The sequence below is a fragment of the Pogoniulus pusillus genome, chromosome 4 (genome assembly GCF_015220805.1).
Source record: "Pogoniulus pusillus isolate bPogPus1 chromosome 4, bPogPus1.pri, whole genome shotgun sequence".
NCBI classification, from domain to species: domain Eukaryota; kingdom Metazoa; phylum Chordata; class Aves; order Piciformes; family Lybiidae; genus Pogoniulus; species Pogoniulus pusillus.
In genome coordinates this window covers 11,227,007-11,247,090 of record NC_087267.1, presented here as the reverse complement: position 1 = coordinate 11,247,090, position 20,084 = coordinate 11,227,007, and the positions used below count along the sequence as shown (strand labels likewise).

The following is a 20,084-nucleotide window of genomic DNA, read 5'->3' as shown; positions in this document are numbered from 1 at the left end:
TTTCTACAGTATTTAATTCAGTACAAACTGGAGTACCCCACTGCAGAAACCATTAATTATATTTCACATGTTAAGCTTATAAAATGATCTTCAACACAAATGAACCCTGCAGGTGCAAATTGCACAACAGACTATTTACTGACAGAAATCCTCACATTTTTAGCCCACATATGTGTTTTAAATACAAAAGATGTATTTCTTAATTGAACGTTGCTCAGCATATGTTAGTGCTAGGTATCATCATTAAGCTAGAAGCTATATTCAGAAACCTATTATAACATGTAAATTCAAGAGTGTGATTCAGACTATCCACTTTTCAAGGTTGCCTGATTCTGGCTCCCTCTACTGTTAATGAAAATGGCAAATGGTCATATTTTGTCAGAATTCAATGCTTCTCATTACTGATTAAACATAAAGACAGCATACAGCTGCATAAGCATTAGCTGGTCTGAATTGTTCAGCATTTGGAACATCATGTCCAGCTTGGGGGCCAGTAATAGAAAGACATTGGTAACCTGGAATGAGTTCAGTAGAGAGACATTAACCCAGTGGGGAGCTGGAACACTTGTCCTGTGAAGCTGGGCTTGTTTGTCCTGGAGAAGAGACTACTTTGCAGAGGTCCTAAGAGCCCCCTGTCTTTTCTGACAGAGACATTATCGAGAAGAAGGATCCAGGCTCTTCAAAGTGGTATGGAAGGAGGATGAGTGACAAAAGGCACAAATTGGATTAAAAGAGGCTCACAAAAACTCAGGTAGTGGAACAGGTTCCTCAGTGAGGTTGTGCAGTTTTCACCCCTGTAGGTTTTCAACACCCAGCTGGATGAAGCCCTGAACAACCTGATCCAAGATTGTAGCTCACCTTCCTGTGAGTCTACAATCAGTTTCTTCACTGCCTTTTGTATGCTATCCACATTGTACATGGCAACAAGAGAGGAAGGAGAGCTTTAGTAGAAATTTTCAGACAAAGAACCAATACCACATAAACAGAATATATATTTGAGAGGCCACATTTGAAAAAAATGGATATGATGCAACATGCAATAATGAAGTACAAAACATTATACCTAACCCAGTGCTTCAGTTACTTACGTGCTTTCCTTGTAATAATATCGATAGTTCCACTGGGAGGGCCATAGCCTGCACTATTGAAGGCAGAAACATCTACATGGTAGCGGGTATTGGGCTTCAGATTTTCCACTTTGGTTGAGTATTCTTGATTGCTCACTTGCACACGCTGTGCAGCTGCTTCTTTATCATGAGCAGCCCAGTAACGAATCTGTAAGCCAGGAAATTAGAGGATTAAATTTAAGACATTTAGCCACAAAGAAAGCTTATAAAAAACTTAACGTGTGTTAGGTGTTTCTCTACCATATACTCTGGGTAATTAGTGAAGGCATCCTGGCCTGCATCAGGAACAGTGTGGCCAGTAGGACAAGGGAGGTTATTCTGCCCCTGTACTCAGCACTGGTCAGGCCACACCTTGAGTACTGTGTCCAGTTTTGGGCTCCTCAATTCAAGAGAGATGTTGAGGTGCTGGAACATGTCCAGAGAAGGGAAACAAAGCTGGTGAAGGGCCTGGAACACAAATCCTATGAGAAGAGGCTGAGGGAGCTGGGCCTGTTTAGCCTGGAGAAGAGGAGGCTCAGGGCTGACTTCACTACCTGAAGGGACATAGTAGCCAGGTGGGGTTGGTCTCTTCTCCCAGGCAACCAGCAATGGAACAAGGGGACACAGTCTCAAGTTGTGCTGGGGTAGGTATAGGCTGGATGTTAGGAGGAAGTTCTTCCCAGAGAGTGATTGGCATTGGAATGGGCTGCCCAGGGAGGTGGTGGAGGCACCGTCCCTGGAGGTGTTCAAGAAAAGACTGGATGAGGCACTCGGTGCCATGGTCTAGTTGACTGGCTAGAGCTGGGTGATAGGTTGGACTGGATGATCTTGGAGGTCTCTTCCAACCTGGTTGATTCTATGATTCTATGAACTACAGCACAGAATTCCTTCTACAGATTGTGCTTTTAACCAGGTTGCACATAGACATAAAGAAATCAAAACAAATACAGGTTTTATTATGAGACCTTTTTCTCACAGTGGTTTAACTTGTTCTCACCAAAGTCATTAGGAGCTTGGGAGGTGCATAATGTCTAAAGAGAACAGGACTATTTTCTTCTTGCTGTTTTGTTTGAGCATTTTACTCTGATCTCTAACATTGTTTTCCTACAGTACAGATGACTAAACTCTGCTAATGTTTTCAGAGTATTTTGTTTAAAACATCTTACAAATGTAACTGTTTTGTACTTCTACCTAGGAAACGAAAGGTATTCAGTCATGTATTTGTATGTGGAAGCCCAGATACGTGCACCTAATAATTTTCTACTGTTCTTTGGCTAAAGTCCACCAGATTTCATATTCTAACATAACATTTGTCAAAGTAGGTGAGAAAGAACCTCAAAATGCTTATATCATGGGAAAAGCAACAGTGTAAAATTGTAATATCTCAAAATTCTACCAAAAATTAATCTCAAGTTTCTGACATGGGAGTATGGTTTCGGGCAGCACGTCCTAACCTTACTATTTCCAGATACCATCACACCAGCACAGGACAAATAAAGGCAGGCTTGATTCAAATGCTAGTTAAAAGCTAATATGTAACAGCAAAAAAAAATACTTGCATCTCATGACATTGGCAAAAGCCCTCCATTTAAAAGTATGTTAGGAGTAAGTTCTTCACAGGGAGAGTGATTTCCCATTGGAATGGGCTGCCCAGGGAGGTGGTGGAGTCACCGTCCCTGGAGGTGTTCAAGACTGGATGAGGCACTTAGTGCCATGGTCTAGTTGACTGGGTAGGGCTGGGGGATAGGTTGGACTGGATGATCTTGGAGGTCTCTTCCAACCTGGTTGATTCTATGATTGATTCTAAAATCCAGAGTCAACTATATGTAACAAAGAAATTGTGTAAGAGGCAGCGAAGGGGACACTGGGGAAGAAATGAGGCAGCTTACAGGCCAGGGCACTGCCTCTAGTGTTACTACATTTCAAGTGGAAGATGGTAACTGCTGCATGGCAAAGAACCTGTAGGACAATGAAGCTGGTAAAAGATCTTGAGAATAAATCTTACGAGGAACACTGCCTCAAGTCTTGCCCACCAGGATTAGAGGTTACTCATACTTTTATTATTATTCTAAATTTGTCAATATTTTAATAGCTTTTCTCACTCTTTCCTGGTGTATCTGCAGGCCAAGCTGGCTCAGATATTCAGATACAGCGTGCACACTTGCCTTTCAGCAGGTACAAACAGGTAATTTTAGTTATACATCTCCTGCAGTGTTTTGGGAGTTTAATTCCCAAGCATAATAAACATCAGTTTAGTACACATCAGTGATTTAGGCCCTTACATTCAGGAAATTTCCACTGCTCAAGGTAGCTGTTTCACTGAGTTAACAGCCTTTGCCACAAAATGAGTGAGGAATGAGCACAAAATCCATCCCGCAGCCTTCCTGGCAAGGTGGTAACCTGCACTTGACGAATGGTTTCAAACTGCACAGAACTGAAACCATCACAATGACTTCAGCTGAAGGCTGACTGTGATCTTAAAGTTATTTTAAAATAAGATTATAATTAACAAACTGATGTAGACAAACTGCTTCTGTTGAATGCAACCAGATGTATACCATGAGCTGTTAACTGTGTCTGACTCAAGTGTAAGAGTGTACAACAGCAGCTTGAGGATGTCATGTCTATCTCTGCCCTCAAGTTCAAACAAGTTTCTAGCCTGCAGCAAAGGGGTGTCTGTGAAATTCTACGTGGCCAGGAGTTTATTAGCTATGACAGAACCAATGGTAGTTCTACTGCTGATATTAACTGGCTGTTGAAGACTAATTGATCCATTATATTCTGTTAATTAAGTACCTGTTTTACCTAAAGATGGCAGAACATAATTTATGTGAAGCTTTTATTCATAATGGGGCATATGCTGGAAGATTTCAAATACCTCAGATTTGCAAAATGTTCTACAATACTACTGCTCATTTGCACTAAATAGCTGCTAAGGGTGTTAACAAGTTATAAAGAACATCAAAAAAGACAAGTGAGAACAATGAATGAAAAGGTAAATTACTTCACTGAGAGTATATTACATTTCCAGTAGAAGTAATATAATTTAAAGATTAAGTTAGAATCCTAAATATTATTGTTCTTGTTTGCCCTGTTGTGGACTAAGTAATCCTATAGTTTGTGAGCTGTGTGTCACACTCAGAATGTCCATCTTTGCCTCTCCTTTTAATACACAATCATATCTATGTATTTGGATCATTGTAACTACTCTTGGAAAAGAGAAAAAATGAAATAAAATTACCATCTTGAGGGCTACAAAAAGATACTGTTTTCTTTATTCCTACAATTCTCTAAATAATTCATTTGTAAAGCTTATTGAAATAACTTGGAAATTTCTTTCACCTTCTTGCCTTATCACTTCAAGTAGTCATATTTCACCTCTTTGCTCCGTAACCCCTCTGTTTTTTCTTAAAGACCCAGACAGTCTGCTTTTTCCTGGTGCCCTGTATTAACTTTGTTAGGGTAATCCACAGGTGATGAATCCCCGGAGTACACAGAAGGGTATTTCAGCCCAGGTCTAGAGTTCATTGTAGGAGATAAGCCAGCTATGGGAAGGAATGCCTTAGCTGCTGTGAATTTGTGCAGCCCTTTGTGTGGAAATTAGGTAGAACACATTCTCTTTCATGGTCCTCTCCTCCATTCAAATTTTACTATACTGAAATACATCAGAAGTTGTTTCTGTAAGAGTCATTAAACAACAGCTCTTCTATTTATGAAACATTTACATAGGAGAATCATAAAAGAGACATTTCACTCATATGAAGAAAGAATGCTAACTACATTTCAGTAAAAAAGGGACAATGGTGGTGACAAACTTGATCAATTAAATAAACTTTTATCTATTGCATCGAAGCAGCATGAAATACAGACAGTGTCTTTGGTAATGCATGAACTGAGGAGCTGTGGCTTTTAGCATGCTATTGTAAGAACTCATAAATCTTAAATTCTCTATATGGATGGAGACAGTTTTCATACTTATCTCTTCTTCAAGTGTGAGCTGAGGACACTTCTCTGTAATGGCAAAATGTTTCAGCTCACACTCATCACTATGAGGGCAGCCATTCTGATGGTATGCGTTAGTGTCGAGAAAATCTGACTCTTCCTGGTGTGAAAAGTGTTGTGTCACAGGTGAAACACTTTCAGGTACTTTGTTCAGGCTGCTCCCACCTCCTAAATCCTGGCATGCAAAAGGCTAATTAAGTGATTTTCAGATACTAATAAAGGACCAAAATGAAGCTGAGAATGCGTTTTGGTGAATGAGGGATTATGAGAGCTAAGCAGTAATTCAAAAACAAATACTGGGTTATTCCTTGATGTCAGTAGAGACAGAGCCTTCCAGACATATTCATTGGAAGTTATATCATAGTTTGAGTTCTTTCCCCACAACTTGTACTGTTACTTCACAAAAGCTACCAGCAGACTTGTTCTTCTGGAAGACCCTCTCTGTTTCTGCCTTATCCTGTAGCTCCTTCAGAACTGATCTTAAGAAGCACAAGGCTTCATTTTTGTCCTTGATGTAGAAGCATAAGCTTGCCATTTGCTCCTTTTCTTCTTTACTAGAAATGAGACTGGTGATCTCTCTACTGAAAATGATCTCAGCATTAACACCTTGCTGTGCTCCATGGGGCAATAACTTCTGCCTATCAGTCTATTTTATTGTGTAGAGAGATGGGAACTTTTTTGCACAGTTCTGAAAACGAGAATACTTCTTTAAAAAAAAGGGGGGGGAAATTCATATTCTAATGCCACTTCTCACAGTACATATACAAACCACTCCATTTACCCTTACCACTCCAGCCTTCCTTCCTCAGTCTCTGTTACAACTCTCAACATCCATTCTCATATTCCATCACTACTGCAATCCCAACCTCTCCCAGCACTCTTTGTGACTGCTCACTCTACATCCTCACAAGTCCCCTGATGTGTCTGTGCTGATTATTCAGGCGGTATTCATGCCTGGTTTCTGCACAGACTGTCCAGCTTGGGAGTACAACACTGCTACATGGCTGGCTGACTGAAACTTGCTCATCTGTCCTATTCCAGTTGCACAACTCTTATGGAATACCAAACCAGTGAGCTGATTTAGCGAATTAGTGTCCTTTGCTTATAAGTTTAAACCTTTGTATGCAATGTAGAACTATGCTTTTTATGAGACGCTATACTAGTTCCTATTGAGATCTTTGCTATTGTTACGGTATCCCAAAAGTATCACATAAATCTCATGGAGAAAAGGAAACATAGAAACAAATACTACTAACTGAAAGAACATTTATTCATTAATCTCAGTTACAAAAAGACATTCTGTGAGGTTACCCCACATTTGGATGTGCTCATTTTGGAACACAGACACCACTATCAAGCAGCCAACAACTTAAAGTCACTAAAAAACTAAGGCAAAATTCCTTATTTTGGAGTGCAGCCAAAATAAGCAGTGTTCATCAGCATCCACTGTCCACAGATGATATTAAAGCTTCCTGGCTGGCCTACTACTTGTTAATTCCCAGCTGCACCTATTCTGCAGCTGTCATCACCTTTGTACAAGGACAAGAACCATTTGTACTGGTAACGCAACTTAGTCTTGGACCAGATGAACATACTTAGGAGCAATTTTTCATGTGAAGAATAGTAACCATGAGCAAAACACTGTTGTCTTGCACAATAGCACTGTCTCTGTTTTACTGGATTCTGGGCTTTTGTCATGTCATCTGACTTACTGTGGATTTGTGGGTGAATTATATTACTAACTGCTGATAATTTAAATGGGCCACAAGTTAGTTAGAATTTCACATCTATGTTGACAATTACAACTATGTTTTGAGAATGCAGAGATAGGCATTTGATTGTGTAACATAGGCAAGATTCTTTTATGAAATAATGTCTTCTTTTTATTTGAATAGTGAGCACACATTTGTTAATGTTTTAGCACCAAAACGAATCTCTCTCAGGATGTGAAATGTGTACAGCAAACAGTAACTAAAGAGCAGTGTACCCTAAAAGACAGAACTACTGAAATTAAATGAATGAGAAGACATACAGTGTCACATCTAAACTCACCTGATATCCTTCCACAGATTTATCAGAAACGTGGTGCCAAGAAACAGACATTTCAGAAGATGACAAAACTTTTACGCTCACATCTGTAGGTACTTCAGTTGGAGCTGGAAGATAAAACACGCATTAAGCATCCAATCTCATCTAGTGACAGCATCATACTTGCTTACAAGGGCTCTTCTCACTTCAATATTCTATATTGTTTTCTTGGTTACCAGGGAGCCAAGTGTGTTAGTCTTTAACCTGGTTTTACTTGAGTAAACTTTAAATTCAGTGATGATCTGTCTGGGAAATGATTCCATAAAAACAAAGAAATGATCTTTGTCACTTGGCTCAGACTATTTATCTTTACGTCTGAACAGACTCCATGCTGAAATTTATGTAAATTAAAAATGGGCTTTGATAAATAGAATGAAGCAGCCAGTGATCTTTTATTAAACTGGGCAGCAGCTCACAAATATTTGTGTGTACGTCGCTTAGTCAAGACAAATCAAAGTTTTTATGAGACCAGATATTAGATGTAGAGATGGCTGGTGGCAATATAAATTTGAACATAGATGTGAAATAATCCAGTAGCATTATTTGATATGAATAGCACCCTTCTGTGAGGCATAAATCAGACAGGTGAATTTATTTGTGTTCTTAGTTGTGGAGAGCAACTAATGCAGAACACAGACTATTATAATGTGATACATTTGTATTCAGGACATAGAATATTGGGTTCTAATTTCATCACAAGAAGCTGTTCATTTCACTGCTGCTTGCATTTTAAGTGAGGTAAAGAATTCATAAAGCATTTAACTTAGCAATATCTACAAAAGCTAAATTTTCCAAGCTAAGAACAGTTCTCTGTCACAAATCTATTGAAACAAGTTGCAACAGACTGGCATGGCAGCCCAATCTGAGGGAAGCTTTCATATATTTAATCTTCCAAATGGGCATCCAGTCAACTATGCATCAAAACAGCCACTGTCAAGAAAAAGAAACAGTTCTATCTCTCATGACAAGTATCCTAGGTAACAAAATAATCTTATATGCAAAGTTACCATTTGTAATTGTCTTTCAGTGACTGTTAATAATGTAAATGTATAATTAAAAAATTAGACATTATTGCAAAACTGTTTTCACAATGACAGGAATTTAGATAAGCAAGAGGCCTGTGCAGTCATTACAAGCAATCATTACTCTGAACTAACAATGGCAGGTATTTGTCAGACATGGAATCTGGCTTAAAACATGTGGGAACACTGAAATTTCCCAGTCACCAAAGTGACTGAAGATGTCCACAGTTATAACTAGGCATACACAGCCATATTACAAAACACACAACTTAGTGGAAATGATGTCATTATATATATATGTGTGTGTGTGTGTGTGTATGTGATTGTATAAAAATTTAAACACACACAAATCTTCCTCTGGAACACTCTATGGCCATACTGCTGTAAAATCTCACTAATACCTTTGAGAAGTTGTTGTCTGACAGCAGCAAGATCACTTGCTGATTCAGAGGTGCAGAAGTACAGGTGGAATAGATGTGATCATCTAATTTATTCCCAAATCACTGTCAAACTCTTCTCTTTTGTATCAGTTACAAAACTTGCCAAAATGTTTCATACTGAAAAGTTCCATCTGCTGAGGATTTTGCTGATACAATACTCTGAGCAACATTTGATCTCCCTATGCTTGTTTATGAGCTCCAAATAATTTATATCCCTATCTGGCATTTAAGTTCTATAAATACTTTGCAGTCTCTCCTGAGCCAGAAAGATGACATCAGCTGCTTTTCTCTAGTCTTCTAATACAGTAATTCTACTGACAAAAGAAGCAATCAGGTGGACCTCATGTTCTCTTCACTGAAAACACAGCAGTCATTACACATCTAATTGTAACTATGTAAAGTTAAGGCTGGGAACCAATAAACATGCTACAGTGTACAAAGCTCACTTTGTATAAGACCTGATGCCAGCAAAAAAAGGTCTGCAGAATGTTTTTTGCAATAAATTTCATTACACCTATTGGAAAAACTCCTCCTAATCTGCCCTGCCCATTTGATGTGGTCAGTGGTCAGGTCACAGCTCTGCACAACAGTTCTAAGTACTACTGATAAGATTTGCAGTATTGTGAATCTGAGAGTTTTGGTGACTCTTGCACTTGAAATCAAAGAAAAGAAGTAGGTTCACTAAGCTTCTTTTCTTTTGCTGCCTGTCTCTGGCATCACTGAACCACAAGTGTTTCTATCAATTGTATGGACTTTGCTGAAGTCTATCTCAGAACATCATAAGCCACTGAACAGACTTCTTTACATGGAAGCTGGGACTACAGCACAGCTGTTTTTCCTGTGTCTTTTGGAGCTAATAGAATTTGCCATGCCTCTGAACTTAAGAGAGCTACACAAACACTGCCATTCCTGATGTGGTTAGTATAATCCCAGCAAACACATGGGAGTTTATCAATCATCTGTCAATAACGTCTTCGAGAAAGGATGGATACTGAAATGTTGACAGATGTGGCTCTTATTACACCATAGCTATCATTTATACAATTGCAAAAACAACCATCCTACTGCTGCAGCAGCTGTTGAAGAGGATATCCTAAGGTATACTTTTTTGAGGAAAAGGATTGGCACTAACCTCTTCAGATAGCTAAGTGTTGGTAGTTTGAATCCTGAATTATCGTAAGAAACAAGAGGAGTACTTTATCTTTTCTCTGCGTGGGGGAAATTTGTGTGCAGAGTTCCCATTAGTGCTAACAAGAATCACAGACATAAATCTCCCATAAAGTACACAGTAAAGAACAGAGAAGGAAGTATGAGAATGTGGCCTTGTTATCATATGCCTTTCCTTGGCTCTTTTGTCTGGGCCTGTTGACTTTGTGAAGGAGACTCTGCCCTATGGGAAGAAAAATATAAGCTATCCATTGGGTTTCTGGCAGAAATTCATGAAACTCATTTTTTATAAAACGGGCTTGAGTGATTATGTTGCCATTAGGATGCTGTATACATTTCTTCTGATTTAAGATAAACCTTCTACTACTTTCTCTCTCCTGCTGTTTGGTAATGTCATTTACACTTCAATCCTAAAGATCACAGCACATGAAGAAATAATTTCAGTAAGAATTAAGACGAAATTTTTAGTGAAATGTCAAAGAGGTTTTCATTACATTATTCACTGGATAGCTCTAACACCCAAACCATAATAGACAATGTGGCAGGGAGAGCTTATATTAGACTTAATGTGCTGGAAATGTAACTGGATACAACTGAACCACTCTTGCTTCCTAATTTTGGGCTAAATTCCGATGCTGATCTAGTGATGTAATAGGCTTTAGTGTGGTCTTTTGCTTTGTAAAATTACACATATGTCAAATACGAGTATTAAGATCACAAAGACACTGCTGCTTAATGATGTAAATGTTTTGGAGACCAATATAAAGATCAGAATTCCTTTTTTTTTTCCTGGACAGCAAGTACAAACAAGTATTCTGCGTCCCACAGGAAGCAGAGTCCGACACTCTTTATTCACAACAACTGCAAGTGTTTTGTGCAAGCAACACACATCCCCTTTGCTGAAAGTGCATGCTGCTATATAAAGCAGTGTCCGGGTTTTCTCTACTGATGTTGAATGGTGCTGGACCCTCAGTGCAAACTTTTTACTCACCATCTTGTGCTGAATATATGACAGCAGTGAGACTGAACGGTCCATCCCCTTTGTTGTTAAAAGCCTTCACTTTGACTTGATACTGGGTTGATGGTGGCATTGACTCATCCTTGTGGACGTATCGGCCAATTTCAGGATTAGTAACTGTAACTCTTCGCCATTCTTTCTCACCAAAAGGCTTGAAAGCCACTATATAGCCAAAGTTATTGCCATAGTGGTATTCTCTTGACAAAGGCTAAAAGATAAAACATTGATTTTTGTAACCAACTAAACAAATGGATCTCTAATGAAAAATAAGTAAGACCAAACCCAGTGATGTACACATTGTAAAAACACTAAACTAAGGTTCCATTTTATCCTAGTTTGCTTCTAGTTTTCTCCCACTCCCTTTAAAAATACACCATCTTCCTTCAAAAAGACACCATCTTCATTATGCAGACCTACAGTAGCAGCAGACTGCTTACTGAAATATTTTAAGAGCATGCTCCTTGTTCAAACTCAGTGCAAGACACATCATGTTCTCCTACAGAAAGAAACCAGGAACGATTGTGTACTAAAAGCTGCTGCCAGCTGCAGTTGGCAAAAAAGGCTTTCTTAGGGTGTGATAGTGCATATGTAACACACACTATGTAAGTATATGGGTCTGTGTGCATGTGTAGAGGTAAATACTCTTGCAAAACTACACAGAAGAGAGAATTTGGCTGTTTCAAGTTATAGTAATTTACCTAAATTTGTTCACGCAGGCAATTGATACAGCTGATGAAAAGAGATGGACACATTCAAACAGTGATTCATCCTACCACTTTTTACTGATAATGGGGGAGATCCAGTCACTGATTCAGATTATCTATCTAGCTTCTAACTGGTAAGAGTTTAAGTGAAGTTGTAGCAAATTTCCTATATTTAAGAATAACGGAATACATAAAATTATGGAAGACGATCTGCTATAATTAATTTTGCTTCATTTACCAAAGCTCTACACTCAGTGATCCCTCCTCAGTCCATGGAGCCTTTCCCACAACTATTAGGCAGTGCAGCCAACAGAACAAAATTATGTGCATCAGTGCACCTGAAGGCTAACTAGGAGCACCCTTTGAAAAGAAAGATCGTGCTTCACTTTTTCCTATTCTTTAAAACTCACAGATGTAAAACAGTTTCTCTTGAGGTAAAGGTCCTAGAGCCATGCAGCTCTGAACAATTATTCTCTTCAGGTGTTTACCTGATATTGGAGCACTGTAGCATTTCAGCCAACATGCTTGGAGACATTCCGAGCAAGAATTTATGAAACTTAGATGTTAAGAGTGGAAAAAGATAAAAACAAAACCAAGCCCTAGTTCATGAATATTGATATTCGTTGTTTGTAGCTAGAATGAAACTCCAAAGATTCTCTTAGAAATAAAATGCTGGTGAAAACTCACCACATTTTTTGAACAATAGAAACATATATGATTTGTCTTCAGAAACAGAACACATGGATTAGAATGCTAGTATACATAATACAAGCAGAAAAAAATGTAGGTAAAGACAGACGATGGAACTCAGAATTTGAATAATGTGTGATGAGAACATACAAACAATGACAGAACTTCACTTCTCCACGATAAATCCTCCAAGAGAAATGTACAGAATCAGGTCAAATCCTGAGATTTCTGACACTACTCATCTTAAGGCTGACTGACCACTGTCCCAAGTGTAACAGATATCAGATTGCATTCTTTCCCTTGTTACTGCTGTAAAGTTTCACCACTCTGCAACATCCGCACTGAAGTCACAAAAATAACAATACAACAATATTAAAAGCAGCCTTCAGCTGGTTGAAGACAGAAAGCTGGTTCTAGATGAAGTTCCCTAGACACCAGTGAGACACCTCTTGCAGCACAAGAGGTTCCACCTCAACACAAGGGGGAACTTCTTTACTAGAAGCATCACAGAGCACTGGAATAGGCTCCCCAGAGAGGTTGTGTAGTGTAACTGATCCTTCTGCTTTCTAACTCCCCTTGCCTATCCTCCAAACTCACCTTGCATGTAAGGCAAACTCTGGGATAAGGTAGAGGGGTGGGAATTAGGTGAAAGGATGGTTGGGAGCCCCTCCTGGGGACTCCGACTTCTGAGAGGGGTATTCTGTTTCTGTATTACCTTTAACTTGAATACTTTCTGAATATAGCTGTATATATTTGTGATATATTGTAAATATCTGCTTGTATATTGTGCTAAGCTGTAAATAAAGCTTCATTCCTTAACTTCCACCTGGGCTGAGTCTAGTCACAACTCAATACCTAGTTTCCCAGACAGCTAAGTTTGTGCACCTAAGTTTAGATTCATAGACAACTTTGCAATTGAAAAAGCAGAAGATTTTACAGACTGTGTCTCCTTTGATTGCTCATATTCTGAATCTACCATTGTATGTAGCTGCTTAAAGTAGAATCAGCCCTAGTCTCAGAATGATTTTCAGCCAGAATAAACTTTAGAAAGCCAGGACTGGCATTTAAAAATCATATGCTGAAAGGCCTTAAGTAAAATGTTGAAAGCAGCTTACCCTCCAACGGCTGCACATAATAGGTATGTATATGTAGCTGAATAGTTTTTAGCATCCACTGAGAACTTTGGAGAAAAAAAAATGGAAGAGGGAAAGACAAATGTGGAAAAATGGGGAAGAATGGGCAGGCCACTCCTAGCTCACACAGTTCTTCAAAACAAAACTCAGAGGAGCTTTGATTGCATTTCTGGTTGTCTCGTTCAACCTGGGCTTATGTATCACAGCAAAAAAGGCTTATGTATCACAACAGAAAGCTGAAAGAGGTTTGGCAGCAGCATATGAATTGGCCATATTTTTTATTCTTCCCAAGGAGCAGCATATGTGGATGTCAGCACACTTGAGGGAATCCATATAGACCTGTATCTTAGCCTTACAGTTAGACACATCATTGCCCATCAGACAGGCTCTGTGAATCTAATACCTCTATTAAAAAAACAATTTTTAGACATAGTAGAAGATTCTCGTAAAGTAAATATGTGAAGCCCAGCTTAATTTGCCTGACTAAATAAGCTACTCTTTACAGAACCAATGTAAAAAGCACGACATTAGGTCAGAGAAGTAACTGAAACATCAGTCTCCTTGGGTGTATAGGAAAGACTGAATTGATCTGTTCATCAAGACTTGTGTTAGCCACTATTCCCGTTTGTTTTAATTCTCTTTTTAATTTGGTCACAATCAGGTGTTCACTGTATTGCAAATGCCTCAAGCATCACGCTCTACATGCAATGAACAAGTAGCTCTGTAGTTTGTTTAATTTTTTACTAGATAGCACTTGCTAAAAAATAAAACAAAATAATGCAAGAAGAATAAATATCCATACGGATTAAGGTTTGTATGGAGGATCCCTACACAACGACAAAGCTGCTGTTGGAATTATGTCATCTTTATATTGCTTACAACAAGAAAAAAACATTCTTCCCAGAGTTCCATAAGCTGCTACATCTGAAAAAAGCTATTCCTCAAAGACTCAAATGGCATCATGTGCTCTATGTGCCTCAGAACTTCATGAAGGTGAACAGAGAGACCACGAGCAAGATAAACCTCATTGTTTCTATCACTTTAACATTTAATTGTCTTTCTTTGCCTGAGAGGATGCTTCTGTAACTGTTTTTGCTGGATAGTGGTAGGCTCTGACATAAAGCAGATAGGCTTTTTTAACTTATTTCTGCTCCCTGGCTATCCCAAATACCCTTCAGAAGATGTCAACTCTGTCTTCCATGCAACTTTTGCCTGCATAACAACCTTTACTCATGTATTCTTATCCTCTCTAGTTCTGGTTTGCTGCCTTCCTATCTTCATCTTTGTTTTCTCTCCTTCCCTGTTTTCAGAAGCATTCCTCTTCTTCCTGCATGGCATCACTTTGTCATATAGCTGAATTTTAAACCCCATTGTTTCAATATCAAAATGAAGACAACATTTACATATAGCTATATATATAACATATTTTAAAGACAAAATAGCGTGGATTGAATACCTACAGAACACAAGAGATTCATTTCAGAAGACTTTGCTTACTGAAAAGCTTTTTTTGAGAACACTGACTTTTTGAACTTGTCATTTCATTATTTTTGTAATTAACATTTTATCTCTGTCCCTCTCCTTTTCCCATATTTTATTTAATATATAATCATTAAAGAAAAAGCTAATGGCTTGGAGGAAAAAAACAGCAGTATGTAGATATCAATGAACGGTTAAATTGCAGTACATGGCAACACTGGTTTATGCTAGTAGCCACATCAGTGTAAAATAAAACTTATACAATGTCAATACACAAGAAGTTCCTTAAAACTCTAGGTAATAAATATAGAAAATATAGAATCATGGAATGTCAAGGCTGGAAAGGACCTTCAAAGATCATCTAGTGCAACTCCCCTGCCAGAGCAGGATCACCTATACCAGATCACACAGGAATGTGTCCAGGTGGGTTTTGAATATCTCCAGAGAAGGAGACTCTACAATGTCCCTGGGCAGCCTGTTCCACTGTTCTGTCATACTCGCCATGAAAAAAATCCTCCTCATGTTTAAATGAAATTTCCTATGCCTCAACTTCCACCCATTGCCCCTTGTCCTGTCATCAGGCATCACTGAGCAGAGCCTGGCTCCATCCTCCTGGCACTCACCCTTTACATATTTAATAAAAATTGATGAGGTCACCTCTCAGTCTCCTCTTCTCCAAGAAATAGCCCCAGCTCCCTCAGTCTCTCCTCATAAGAGAGATGTTCCTTTCCCTTAATCATCTTTGTGGCTCTGCGCTGGACTCTCTCAAGCAGTTCTATGTCCCTCTTGAACTGGAGGGCCTGGAACTGTGTGACAAACTAGTTTACAGAACAGTAACATATTTTAGTTATTCTTTTGTAAATCCTGTAAATTTGTGCACAGCACATTAAAGTAATAATTAAGCCATTTAATTTTATGTTGTAGGAGTGAAAATTTGCATGCTATTCAGATTGCAACCTAAAACAAGCCTCACAGGCAAATGTGACGGTTTGGGTGTTCCCTGCCCCCCCAACACGTCAGAAATCACCCAGACTAAACTCAGCCAGCTCTGGAAATATGAATGAAGCTTATATTGACAGCTAGCACAATATACAAGCAGATATTTACACTATATACAGTTATAGACAGAAATAGACAAAGTAAAAGGTAATACAGAAACACAACTCCCATCCCACAAACCTGAGTCCCCAGGAGTCCCCAACCACCCCTTCGCCTTCCCCCTGCCCCTCTCAACCTTAGCCCAGTCCCAAAGAAGAATAAAGGTTTGGCCAAGAGGTTAAGAAGCACAGGTGGGTTAGGCCAAATGGAAAGGTGTGTTAGAGAGATGCAGCTCAGTCAGCAGCCCAAGCAAGAGTGAGAGAAAATGGCAAGAGTGTTATCTAATGTTTTTCTTTCCTGTTCCCATACATCTCAGTGAGACTGTGAGGGAAGTAGACATCACCATTGTTTTACTGCCACAGCCTGTAATCTAGTTTTTCTCACCAAAGCATTCTAGCCTGCTTCAAACTAGCACAGCAAAATATTCAGAATTTTAAAATGTAGTTGTATCAATGCACTGTCACAGTCAGTATGTCTCAGTCTCTTTGAAACAACCTCATAAAATGTTTTAGATCTTATTTTCAAAACATCTAAACTGCTGTCTTCTTCATTCCCTTTTAAAGTATTTTATGACAAAAGTCTGAAAATATACATATACTGTACACAAATTATGCTCTCACAGGAACCACTGACAAACTACCCACAGATTTTCAGGAGGAGAAAATTAGACACAAGGGAGTATAGGTTTCATACCATCTCAGTGCAGTACTTACCATCCATGTTATTGTCAGCTCTCGATTGCTTCCCCCACCTCCTCCAACATCAGAAGGGGCCACGTTAGGAGCTAGAAAAACAGAAGAGACAAGAAAAATGACTACAAAGCATGCAATCAGTAAAAATACCATTAACTACTTTTCTTTTTACTAGGAGGTCAAATGAGCACATGTGGTGCACATCATTAAAGTAACAATAGTCTGTCACAGTCCTGAGATTCTGTGGTCTTACCAAGACTAATGTATAGCTACTGCTGCAGCAAATAGACCAGTTCTAGCCATAGCTAGCAATCATTCTTATTTTAATCACATCATCTACAAATACTTAATTGAATATTGAGAAATGAAACACCCCTCATAGGTCTTAAGTGAAGCATCATCTATTGTTATTGTGCTTCCTCAGATGGTGGTATGCCAAGAGCTTGAGTATCTAATACTTGCACAGCTTTTAACCTTACAGAATGCACTTAGTTCCGTTTATCTCTCTCTATATATATATACACATAATTTGTAATGTTAAACCCATGGATATATCTTTGAAGCACTGGCATCCTAATCCTGTTTCAGATGAGTAGCACCTTGTGATGGTTTGGGGGTTACCCCACCCCCCCACACTTTTGAATTTGCCCCAGCTAACTCAGACGGACTCTGGGAATATAGATGAAGCAATTTATTTACAGCTAGCAGAATTTACAAGCAGCTATTTACAATATATACAGTTATATACAATTATATACAGAAATATACAAAGGATAAACAATACAAAAGCACAACTCCCCTCCCAGAAACCTGAGTCCCCAGGAGGGGCTTTTAAACCACCCCAACACCTCCCCCCGGCCCTCTTAACCTTACCCCAGTTCTCAGGAAGAATAGAGGTGCAGCCAAGAGGTTAGGGAGCAAGGTTAGTAGGAGCAGGGTTAATGAGATGTGACCAGGTCTAAGGCAAAAGCAAGAGTGACAAACAAAATGGAGAAAAAGTCTTTCTTCTTCCCAAAGTTCTCAGCGTGACTGTGAGAGAAGTAGACACAATTGTTTTTCATTTCACTGCCCGTTATCTAGTTCTGTTACCAAAACATTCTAGCTTGCTTCAAACTAGCACAATCCACCCCTGTCTACTTCGCTCAGAGTATCGCTGAGAATTATCCAATCTAATCTAAACCAATATTTACACTAAAACAATATATACAAGTTCAGTTCACACTTCAATCAGATGTAGGTGATTCAAAAGCTCAGAACAGGGACTCCCAGGTGATATTGGGTTCGTGCTCACGTACTGTAGATTCTATTGTAGATTCTCTCAGTGTTGGGCGCAGATGTTACCTAGAACAGAAAACTCCTAACAACTTGAATTTAAACTCTCTCAGCTAAGGTTAAATTTCTCTGTGGAATACACTGGATTTCACCATTCTCCTGCATTACCCAGTATGTATGACCAGGACCTTCAGCAGAAACCACCCCTCGGACAGGTTTCCCTTCGCCCGAAGGAGAAAATACCCAAACAGTTTTCCCTAACAGATTCTTTTCACGTACAACAGGAACTTTATCACCGTCTACTGTTTGGACCAAATCTGATTGTGCAGGTCCTGCTCTATTTACTGAACCTCTACTATTTACCAACCAAGTAGCTTCTGCTAAATGTTTGTCCCAGTTTTTCAGAGTTCCACCCCCCATGGCTTTTAGGGTGGTTTTCAGCAAACCGTTGTAGCGTTCAATCTTCCCTGAAGCTGGTGCATAATAGGGTATGTGATAGATCCATTCAATACCATGCTCTTTGGCCCAGTTTTTTACTAGATTGTTCTTGAAATGAGTGCCATTGTCTGACTCGATTCTCTCTGGAGTTCCATGTCTCCACAAGATCTGTCTCTCCAAACCAACAATGGTGTTACGTGCAGTAGCATGTGGAACTGGATAGGTTTCCAGCCATCCAGTGCTGGCTTCTACCATCGTTAGCACATACTGCTTGCCAGAACGAGATCTAGGTAAAGTGATGTAGTCAATCTGCCAGGCTTCACCATACTTGTACTTTGACCATCTATCACCATACCATAAGGGCTTGATTCGCTTAGCCTGCTTAATAGCAGCACAAATGTCACAGTCATAGATGACTTGGGTGATAGCGTCCATGGACAAGTCAATTGACCTATCGCGAGCCCATCGGTATGTTCCATCTCTGCCTTGATGTCCAGATGAGTCATGGGCCCACCGAGCTAAGAACAGCTCACCTCGGTGTTTCCAATCAAGGTCACTGTCAAGGTCAGAGTTGGTATCAACTTGAGCAATCTTAGCAGCTTGATCTGCCTTCTGATTGTGTTGATGTTCCTCAGTGGCTCTGCTCTTAGGCATGTGTGCGTCTACGTGCCGCACCTTCACTGGAGTTTTCTCCAGCCGTGCATCAATGTCCTGCCATAGATCAGCACACCAAATAGGCTTTCCTTTCCTCTGCCAACCATTCTTCTTCCAGTCCTTCAGCCAACCCCATAGAGCATTGGCTACCATCCACGAGTCGGTGTAGAGGTAAAGGATAGGCCAATTCTCACGTTCAGCCACATCAAGAGCAAGTTGAACAGCTTTTACCTCAGCGAACTGACTGGATTCTCCTTCGCCATCTTTCGTTTCGGTAACTCTCCTGGTTGGACTCCAAACCGCTGACTTCCATATTCGCTTGTTCCCAACAAGACGACAGGAACCATCTGTGAACAAAGCATAGTTCTTTTCCTGATCAGAGAGATCACCATAGGGAGGAGCTTCCTCAGCACGAGTTATTTTCTCCTCCGGAGGTTTGGAACAGTCTGTGCCTTCCGGCCAGTTGGTGATCACCTCCACCAGACCAGGTCGGTCAAGATTACCCATTCGTGCTCGTTGGGTTATCAAAGCCATCCATTTAGACCAGGTTGCATCTGTGGCATGATGTGGTGATGAACCTTTGCCCTTGAACATCCAGTTAAGAACTGGCAGTCTAGGAGCTAAAAGCAATTGTGACTCAGTTCCAATTACTTCAGAAGCTGCTTTCACTCCTTCATAGGCTGCTAGAATCTCTTTCTCAGTTGCAGTGTAATTTGTCTCTGAACCTCTGTAACAACGTCCCCAGAAACCAAGTGGACGACCACGTGTCTCATTTGGAGCTCTCTGCCAAAGGCTCCAAGTTGGACCATTGTCACTGGCAGCCGTGTACAGAATGTTTTTAATGTCTGGACCAGATCTCACAGGTCCCAAGCCCACTGCATGGACTACTTCTCGTTTGATTTGATCAAAGGCTGCTTGTTGTTCAGGTCCCCACTCGAAATTGTTTCTCTTTCGAGTCACATCATGCAGAGGTTTGACAATCTGACTGAAACCAGGAATGTGCAGTCTCCAAAATCCCACCACACCAAGAAAAGAAAGTGTGTCCTTCTTACTGGTGGGAACTGCCATGGTAGAGACTTTG

At 39.8% G+C, this 20,084-nt stretch overlaps 1 protein-coding gene across 4 annotated transcripts in view; it reads right to left on the bottom strand.

Annotated features, from left to right (window-relative positions):
• The window catches only part of CNTN1 (contactin 1), a 249,327-nt gene that overhangs the window by 23,161 nt on the left and 206,082 nt on the right, over nt 1-20,084 (bottom strand). For all 4 annotated transcript variants that reach the window (XR_010302059.1, XM_064142186.1, XM_064142187.1 and 1 more), the window contains exons 19-22: nt 16,661-16,731; nt 10,817-11,051; nt 7,161-7,264; nt 1,089-1,275 (exon numbers count right to left, since the gene is read on the bottom strand). Coding sequence is in view for 3 of the 4 variants with exons in the window: in XM_064142186.1 (XP_063998256.1) it covers nt 1,089-1,275; nt 7,161-7,264; nt 10,817-11,051; nt 16,661-16,731 (597 nt within the window). In the remaining variant the exon portion in view is untranslated. The remainder of the gene's footprint in view (nt 1-1,088; nt 1,276-7,160; nt 7,265-10,816; nt 11,052-16,660; nt 16,732-20,084) is intronic.